Source organism: Arachis ipaensis, chromosome B1 (genome assembly GCF_059453495.1).
Source record: "Arachis ipaensis isolate K30076 ecotype BB chromosome B1, ASM5945349v1, whole genome shotgun sequence".
Lineage (NCBI taxonomy): Eukaryota > Viridiplantae > Streptophyta > Magnoliopsida > Fabales > Fabaceae > Arachis > Arachis ipaensis.
This window is the reverse complement of record NC_142436.1, coordinates 44,940,050-44,949,986: the sequence shown is the minus strand read 5'-3', so window position 1 is coordinate 44,949,986 and position 9,937 is coordinate 44,940,050. Positions and strand designations below refer to the sequence as shown.

At 39.4% G+C, this 9,937-nt stretch overlaps 1 protein-coding gene across 1 annotated transcript; it reads right to left on the bottom strand.

The window, feature by feature from the left end:
- Window positions 1-5,492: 5,492 nt before the first annotated feature.
- LOC107606331 (uncharacterized) lies at window positions 5,493-6,317 on the bottom strand. The gene is made up of 3 exons (XM_016308385.1): window positions 6,096-6,317; window positions 5,816-6,004; window positions 5,493-5,759 (listed from the first exon to the last, which is right to left on the bottom strand). Exons 1-3 carry the CDS (start codon window positions 6,315-6,317, stop codon window positions 5,493-5,495), a joined length of 678 nt encoding a protein of 225 aa, XP_016163871.1.
- Between the last annotated feature and the right edge of the window lie 3,620 nt (window positions 6,318-9,937).

Sequence of the window (9,937 nt, the reverse complement as noted above, 5' to 3'; positions counted from 1 at the left end):
GAAGCAAGCATGAAGCCATTGTGATGATGGCATTAAGAAAAAGAAGATCCACGGTAGGGTGTGGCTGAGATCTTTGCCACTTATGGTAAGAAGTGGTGAAGAAGCCTCAAGCTCTCCATACCCAAAAATGGAGAAGATCCAATTCGGTCAGAGAAAATGGATCCCTTGGAAGCATGGCTCGTCTCTACTTTTGCTCAACCACCACAGGAGGAAGCTACTATAGCTACGTGAAGGAAGAGGTATAAGATAGGAGCAGGAGGAGCTGTCAAGCATCAAGGACTCATCAAGAGCTAGGAATCCTTCTTGAGGAGCAAGTCAAGATGGAAGGCCCGGATTGATGGATCTTGGTGAGAAGGGATGACACAAAGGTAATTGCATGTTGGTTTTAGCATTCGGTTTCCTCTCTCCACTCTCTGGCCGAACCAATTTTTGCATGAAGAAGAAGAAGTTGGCTCGGTTCAACAGTTTCAACCTTGGAGGCTTCCCCTTCTATAAATAAGGGAGAACAGCCAAGGCTTGAAGCAAGGAGAAAAGAGTGAAAGCACATAGTTCTCATAGCTACCCAAGCTAACAGAAGTTCTTTTCCTTCAATGTGTTTCATGTTGTATTTTTCTGTTTAGTTTTGTCTGTCTTGAGTCTCATAGAAAAAGGCAAACAGTGAGGTTTGTATGAAAAAGCCATAGAGCGAAAAAAGGCAGAGTATACAAAATTAAAAGAAAAAGCCATAGATGTCCTAGAGGTCCTTTGTACATCTGTGTTGTGTTTCATGATTCTATGGGAATCCGCTTACAAGTTGGGTTAGCACTTAGCAGTTGAAAGCTTGGTAGGTGACCAAGTCAAGTTCAAGATTGGGGATAGATTCTGGACTTGTCCCGGATAAGAAGGGTAGTTCCTAGCAAGAATTGGTGTCTGTAATCTGTTTGATTATAGTAAAATTCCATCATTGTTGTGATGAAGACTGGATGTAGGCTGCACTGCACTTAGCAGCTGAACCAGGATACTTCTGGGTGTGATTCTCTCTCTCTCTCTCTTCTACTCAATTTCTGGTTCTGTTCGTAGGAGACAAAAATGAAAAATATCTCTTCATTGGTTACGAGACAAAAAGAAAATGTCTCTTGACTAGTGACGAGACAAAAAGCAGAAATATCTCCTAAAGCATTTTAAAAAGGCAGCAAGTGTTATTCAGCAAAAAAGGGGTTAAGATTCAACCCTCCCTTCTCTTAGCCACTAATAAACCATCAAAGAGCATGTTGAGCATCAAGTTTAAACAAGAAAGAGTGGGTCGTGAAAGGCATGCAAGTTCATATCAATGCACAAAGAACACAAGAATCATACATGATTAAGCATTAATTTAAAAATTTCATCACCCAACAATATCAAATAAGTCAAGAGGCACCAAAACTAACCAAGAATGTCTCAACAATTGAGTAAGAGAATTCAATACCATTATTAAAATAAGAAACTTAGAAAAGAAAAGAAGAACAAGCTATAAAAACAAAATTAAAATGCGAAGAATAAAAGTATGCAAATGCAATAAACAAAGGAAAATGAAAGATGAGAAAAAGAAATATTTTTGTATTGATTTTTTTCTTTTATTTATTTATTTATTCTTTATTTTATTTTATTTTATTTTATTTTATTTTATGTTATTATTTTTTTTATTTTTTATTTTTTTAAGAGAGGGAAGAGGAGAAAGTAAGAAAGGAAGAAGAGAGAAGAAGAAAGGTAGAGAGAAAGAAGAAGGAAGGAAGAAGAAAGGAGAAAAATAGGGCGCGAATCCACGCGTAAGCGTCACGCATGCTTACGCGTGGATGCAGCAGGGACAATCCACGCGTAAGTGTCACGCATACTTACGCGTGGATTGAGATTGTGCTCCCAGCTCAATTCCAGCACAAATCTCGCACAACTCTCGGGTTTTTGGACCAGGAGTTGCGGAAGTGCAATCCACGCGTAAGCGTCATGCATGCTTAAGCGTGGATTGAAAAAAATTTTTTTTAGAAGCATAAAAATAGAATTTAACACTCTCCTAACCTATAAACATTCTAAAGCAACCAAAATTCAAATTTAACAAAAATCTTTTGGTTTTTGAAAAATTTTTAAATACACTACAAACAAAACTTACACTACAAGTAAAATACAATCTAACAACAACTAACCTACAACTTAAGGCACAAATCTAATAAAAAAAACTAGAAACTAAAATACTAAAGCAAAAATATACAAAGAAGAGAACTACCTAACAATGGCAACTCAATTCATTCATTGATTATATATACAAGAGAATGGAAAGAGTTTACCACGGTAGGGTGTCTCCCACCTAGCACTTTTATTTATTGTCCTTAAGTTGGACATTTGATGGGGTCCTTGCTAAGGTGACTTATGATTGAACTCTTCCTTGAATCCCCACCAATGCTTGCATTTTCAATAGCCTCCGGGATCACAAATTAGGCGCACAAGGCCTTTAAGGAAGTTTGAGCAAATGACAAGGCCCCAAAGTTGATGATTGTCTATGTATATTCCAGGGTCCCATACTTTTTTTGTCAACCCCTTTCTTCTTGAACTTCATGCTTCCAATTGGGTGACAAACTTATTGAATTCTCCTTGTAACTCCTACTCATTATTCTAGATCCCTTGATTTGAGCTTCACTCCAACCATGAATCCTAAAATTTGAGCTTCCTTCCACTATGTACCTTGATTCTTGTTTCCAACCAACACCCAACTCTTTTCTTCTTTCTAACTCACACATAGCTTTAAGTTGACCATTCATTTATAACAATGCATATTGATATGGGCTAAGAAAATTGAAAGATGAGATGATTACCCATTCAACTTGTAATTTAGATGGTGACTTATCAAGGAAGATATCTAATGGTCTTGACATTGTAGGCTCCACTTCCTTTGGTTCCTCCTTGACGACTTCCATCTTTTAACAACCTTCTTCGATCTCCTCTTGTTTGCTAACTTCTTCCAACTCTTTCTCATTGATCAAAATATGTATTGGAGGTTGTGCACATTTCTCCTCAACATCGGTTTCACACTCAAGGGAAGAAGCTTCAACAAGATCCTTATTGTCACTTGGTGTAGAGTTGTCTTCAATGATGGAACTTTCTTCTTGTTCAACCTCCCCTAGATCTTCCTCGACTATTCTTTCATCTTCAAGGGTCTCTACTACCTCCACCTTTTGGGCCTCCTCTTACTTCTCTTGTAGTATGGATGCATGAATCTGATCTATCAATTCCCTAAGACGATCCCTTCTCTCTTGGTCCATGTCAATCACATAATTGAGATTATGTTGCTCTTGGATTGATGGATACGGATGTTCTTTTATAGAGGGTGGTGGTGGGATGGAGAGATCATTATGTGGTTGGAAAGGAGGTTCATCAAAGCTTGGTGGTTGGAAGGTGTTTTGATTATTAGTAGAAGATAGAGGTATACGGGATATAAGCTCTTGAAAGGCGAAGGTAAAACTAGTGAGTGCGGTTTGGAGCTCTTTTTGCTCTTGAGAAATGATACCAAGTGTATCATTCATAGGGTAGTGATGTTGAAGTGGTGGTGGTTCCACGGGTGCTTGTTCATAATGGTTATAAGTGTGTGCATATGGAGGATATGGATTAGGATTGTGTGGAGGTGATTGATGGAAATAGGATGTGGATTGGGAGTATAGTGTTTGGAATGATGGTGTTTGAAGACTATGTTGAGAGTATGGTGCATAGAATGATGGTGGTTGAGTGGCATAATCATGATAAGAACCATCATATCCATTGGAATGATATGCATCATAGAAGGGGTTGCAATCATAATAGCTTGGTTGAGGAGGTTGCCATGGTGATTGCTCATATGGATATGGCTCCCTTCTCAAGAATTCATCTCTCCCATAATGTGAGCCATCATTAAAGTCTTCATTACCTACAACATAGTCATAACCATATCCAAAACCACAAGGATAAGAATTCATATGAAAAAGAGGAAATCAAAACAAAAAATCTCAAAAAGGCAAAGAAAAAGTAAACTACTAATTACTAGCAAAACCAAGAATTGACCAAAGGGAAAGATATTCACAATATGAACATATTCACAATAGCCAATAACATAACACCATTGCAATTCTCCGGCAACGACGCCATTTTGATGAATAGATTTTTTTGTGGTTTAGAATTTCACAAATAAAATCTCATTGCAAGTATAGTTTCTAAACCAACAAACAATCCTCACATCAAACAAAATATGGTTGTCACTAGGTCAACCCCAATAAAAATAACCGAAGTATTCAAACCTCGGGTCGTTTTCCCTAAGAATTGCAATGGAGTGTTCAATTATTGGCTATGAAGTATCCTTTGGGGTTTTTGAGATAAGAAACAAGAAATGTAAATGGTAAAAGAAATAAACTAACAATTAAGGAAGCTCTTGGCAAGGTATGAGAATTAGAAGTCCTATCTTAATTATCATCATCAATTGTGACATGAGAATTGTTCATTGCTCCCACTTAGTTAACCTCTAACTATGAAGGAAAGTCAAGTGGATACAATCAACTTGAGACCACAAGTCCTAGTCTAATCAAAGTGAAAGACTAGCTTTAGTGACATTCAAGTTAATTAGCAACTTCCAATCATCAATCAACAAGAGAGTTTGATAATTCAAGAGTCACCAATTACTCAACCTAAGCCAAGAGGAACAAAAATCAAACTCATAACTAGAAGAAGCATTTCAACAAACACCTAGTGGGCAATATAAACAAACAACACATAAATTGCAAGATTTAAGGGAATCTACAACTACAAAAGCAAGAGATCAACAATAGAGAACCAAAGTAATTATGAAACAACAAAGAAATCATGAATTGCATTAAAAGGAAATGTAGATCTACAAGTGAATCCATAGACTACAACTAACAATACAAAAGAACTACAAGAGAACTACAAGAGAAGAAGAATTCTACAACTACAAGAGAACAATTAAAGATGAAAAAGGAAAATTAGAAGAGAAGAAGAAGTAGATCTAGATCTAAGAACTAAGAACCCTAATCTAGAGAGAGGAGAGAGCTTCTCTCTCTAGAAACTAACTAAAGCATGATGAAAACTAAACTAAAACTAACTAACCAACTAATTACCTCATCTCTCTTCAATCCTTGGGTTAAATAGCATCATAAGTGAGTTAGATTGGGCCTAAAATGCTTCAGAAATCGCTGGCCATGAGTTGCCTTTAGTGAGTCATGTGCAACTTCTCACGTGTACGTGTACATTACGCATACATGTTTCTAAACACCAAGCAACTATGGCAAATTTTATGTCATTTTGAAGCCGCGGATGTTCGCTTTTCAATGCAACTAGAACCGCCTCATTTGGACATCTGTAGCTCAAGTTTTTTTTTGAAATAAATAGTGCTCAACACAACAAGGTGGAGCAGCAGAACATAAGTAACAGGCTACTAAACGTACAGACCACCATGGGTCAACACAAAAGTAAAGTACCCCTAGTCATCTTCGGCATTGCCATCAACGACCAGGAGGTTCACCACCAAGCCACTCATCGGAGAGCATAAAGGATCTGTTTATTATTTCCATCACCCCTGAGCCTTTATTATTGAAGACTCTACCATTCCTTTCTATCCAAATTGCCCAGATAACAGTAAAAAACCCAATCAACCACCGCCTCCGCTCATTCTTTCTTTGTGAAGCATTCGACCAGCTCTCAAAATGTTGCTTTATTGTACCCGGCATAGCCCATATCCTTCCAAGAGCGAATAGCCATGCACACCACACCTGCCAAGTGATCTCACAGCCAATAAATAGATGATAAGCAGATTCAACAGACTTACACATAAAACACACATATTATCATGCTGGTCAATGACTCCTAATTTGCATAGCCTCTCCTTAGTATTCACCCTCTCAACCAAAACAAACCATGAAAATAACTCAACCCTTGGTGGAGCAAAACCCCTCCAAATAGCGCTAGTGAAGCTATAGCTCGTAATTTCCTCCGGGAGTGCTGCTTTCTGCATTACCTGCACAAAGGAATTAGTAGTAAAAATACCTATCATATTTCCAAACCACCCTATCCTCCCTCTCAGTTGTTATTCTACCTGACTGCAAGACCTCATGGAGTTGGTGTAAGAGCTCCAGCTCCCACTGAAATAATTCTCTCCTCCACTGGAAACTCCAGATCCATTCTAACCCATCCCAAAACCCGCACTCTCCTATAACAGATCCTGTGAGATTTGAGACCGAGAAAAGTCTTGGGAACATCTCTTTCAACCTTCCACTAGGCAACCAGATATCCTCCCAGAACTTGATTGTTCTGCCATTTCCTACATCCATAGATAACCCTCTGATCATCTTTTCTCTGATATATGGCTCCCTGATCTGGAGCTGACAAATATCTCTCCAAGGGCCCCTCTTGAAGGAATAGGCTGACCACACAGCATTACAGAGGGATTCATGCTGTTACAAGAGCAAACTACTTTCTTCCATAAGGGGCAATCCTCTTTCGAAAACCTCCACCACCACTTGAATAAAAGGGCTGTATTCCTAACCAATGCATCTCCCACTCCTAACCCGCCCGCCTTTCTAGGAGCCATCACTATCTCCCATCTCACTAGTGGCATCCCTAACTTCCCATCCTCCTTACTCCACAAGAACCGTCTTTGCAGTGAGATCAACTTTTCTGCTACTGCCTTTGACATCTTGTACAGGCTGAGATAGTATATAGGCAGGCTATTGAGGACAGACTTAATGAGAACTAGCTTGCCCGCTTTATTGAGAGTCTTCGCCTTCCACAAGCTTAACTTTTCTTCCACCTTATCAATTACCGGTTTCCAAGTCTTAACTAACCTTGGGTTTGCTCCCAGAGAGATTCCAAGGTATCGGACTGGCAAAGAGGCTTCCTTACATCCCAAAAGCTGACACATCTGTCTCGTCCAACACTCATCACAATTAACTGGAATGAAACTGGACTTCTCAAAATTAATACTCAACCCAGACATCAGTTTAAAGCAGCGCAATAAGCGCTTGTAATTCCTGATAGTCTCTTCCTCTGGAGGACAGAACAATATTGTATCATCCGCAAACTGCAAGTGTGACAGCTCAATATGATCTCGTCCTACCAAAAGCGGAGCAATGCGCCCATTTGTTACCGCCTCTCCGATCATCCGATGAAGGACATCAACAACTAGCACAAATAGAAAGGGCAACAACAGATCTCCTTGTCGTAGACCCCTTTCCATTTTGAATGGCTTTGAAGGGAATCCATTTATTAGTACCGACATAGACGCCGAACATACACATTCCTTAATCCAACCCCGCCACTTCTGACCAAATCCCATCTTCTGCAGAACTATATCCAAAAAACTCCATTTGACCCTATCATATGCCTTTTGAAAGTCCAGTTTAATTATCGCTGAGCTCCTTCTTCTTGCCTTAATCCACTGCACAGTTTCACAGGCTATCAAAGCCCCATCATGAATCTTCCTGCCTTGCACAAACGCACTTTGAGTCTCGCCTACTAAGCCTGACATCACGTTTCGCATTCTCCGAACTAGCACCTTAGAGATAACCTTATACACACAACCCACCATACTAATTGGCCGGAGATCTTTGATTTTTATAGCTCCAACAAACTTTGGTGCCAAAGCCACCCAAGTGATATTCGAATCCGTAGGGAGCCTAGCCGACCGAAAAAACCCCATGACTGCTTCAATGAACTCCTTCCCAATTTCATCCCAGCACTTCTTTATAAAATTCATGTTATACCCATCACACCCTGGTGCTTTTGTTGACTCACAATCCCACACAGCATTCTTTATTTCTTCAGCAGTTGGCATCAACTCCAGCCCTGCTACTTCTTCCTCAGATATCTGCCTTACCAGCCCATCCCGAAATCCTATATTAGGTGAGGTCTCCTGATGGTACAAATCCTTATAGAAATCTCTTATAGCAACTTTAATTCGGGGTTGATTCCTAACTAATCTTCCATGAATTCTCAAGGCATCAATCCGATTGTTCCTCCTCCTTGTCGAGGCTATATTGTGGAAGTACCTAGTGTTTCTGTCCATCTCCTTAGCATGTCTGGATCGAGACATCTGCTTCCAATGGATCTCCTTCCTGATATACCATCTCTTACATGAGCTCACTAGCGCCTTCCTCCTTGCTTCCGCTGTTCCATCATGCACTCCATTGCTCACCAATTCATCAACTTTCCTAATCTCCTCTTCAAATCTATTAATCCTCCTATCCATATTTCCAAAATTTTCTCTATGCCATTTGCGCAGTGGAACCGTCATAGCCTTCAGCTTGTCTAAGAATTGGCTCTCCCCTATGCTCCTCCATTCTTCCTTCACCATCCTCAAGAACCCATCATGAGTAAACCAAGAATCCAAACTCCGAAAAGGCTTGCCCCCCCCACCCATCCTTGTTATATCCATAACCAGAGGACAATGGTCTGACAGCCCTCGTGGTCCTCCTCGTAACCCTGTTTCAGGAAACTCTTCCAGCCACTCCAAGCTTACCAGTACTCTATCAATACGACTACAAGACTGACCCCTGAACCATGTGAACTTATGATCAGATAATGCGAGATCCACGAGCTCCATATCTTGAATCCAAGATTTAAGCTCAACTGCAGAAATCGGCATAGAAGTAGCCCCCTTCCTTTCCTCTACTTGAACAATCTCATTGAAATCCCTGATGAACGGATTTTTGACGGTTTAGAATTTCACAAATAAATTCTCGTTGCAAGTATAGTTTCTAAACCAACAATAATCCTTTCATACAAAAGATTGTTTGTCATAAGTAACAAACCCCTAAAATTAATAACCGAAGTATTCAAACCTCGGGTCGTCCTCCCTAGGAATTGTAATGAAGTGTCTTGTTATCGGTTGTGAGTTATATTTGGGGTTTTTAGGATTTTTAGACAAGAATTATAAATGGCAAGAAAAGTAAACTAACAACTATAAAAGGCTCTTGGTAAGGTGTGAGAACTAGAAGTCCTATCCTAGTTATCCTTCTCAATTGTGATGAGAATTGTTCATTGCTACCACTTAGTTAACCCTTACTAAATAAAGGAAAGTCAAGTGGATGAATTGACTTGAGCCACAAGTTCTAGCCAACTCCCAAGGAAAGACTAGCTTTAGTGCACTCCAAACCAATTAGCAATCTCTCCAATTATCAATCAACAAAGGAATTAGATAACTCAAGTGTCACTAATTACTCTACCTAGGCCAAGAGGAACAAAATCTACACTAAAACTAAAAGAGACATTTCAACAAACACATAAAGTGCAATAGAAGTAAACATTATTAATTGCAAGAATTAAAGGAATCTACAACTACAAAAACAAGAGATCAACAATAGAAAAGCAAAGAAGACACATTTATTATGAATTACCTCTTATTGAATTGAAAGAATGTAGAAGGAACAATACTAGATCTACAACAAAATATAAGAACAACATAAAGGACATTACAACAAAAGAATAGAAGAAGATGAATGTAGCAACAAAGAATTGAGAGGTAGAAGGAGATGAATGCATGAATTAAAATCTAGATCTAAGATTATTGCACTAAACCTAATCCTAATTCTAGAGAGAAGTGAGAGCTTCTCTCTCTAGAAACTAACTCTCACTACTAAACTAAGCTAAAACTAAACTAATGGTAACTAACTTCTAAAGTATGAAAAGTATCTTCATTCCCCCTTCAATCCTTGGCTTAAATAGCATCAGAAATGAGTTGGATTGGGCCCACAAGGCTTTAGAATTCGCTGGCCACGTTTTGCTTTAAGTGAACCAGGTGGCAGCAACGGCGCGTGCGCGTACTATGCGCGTACGCGTCACCATGCGCGGTTCAACCATAGCAAATCTTATATCGTTTCGAAGCCCCGGATGTTAGATTTTCAACCCAACTGGAACCGCATCATTTGGACCTCTGTAGCTCAAGTTATGGCCG

Coding starts and splice junctions, on each gene's coding strand:
- LOC107606331 (XM_016308385.1), bottom strand. CDS start 6,317: ATGGATGTAGGAAATGGCAGAACAATCAAGTTCTGGGAGGATATCTGG. Junction 6,005..6,095: donor TCTTACACCAACTCCATGAG/GTCTTGCAGTCA, acceptor TCCTTTGTGCAG/GTAATGCAGAAAGCAGCACT. Junction 5,760..5,815: donor ATAATATGTGTGTTTTATGT/GTAAGTCTGTTG, acceptor ATCACTTGGCAG/GTGTGGTGTGCATGGCTATT.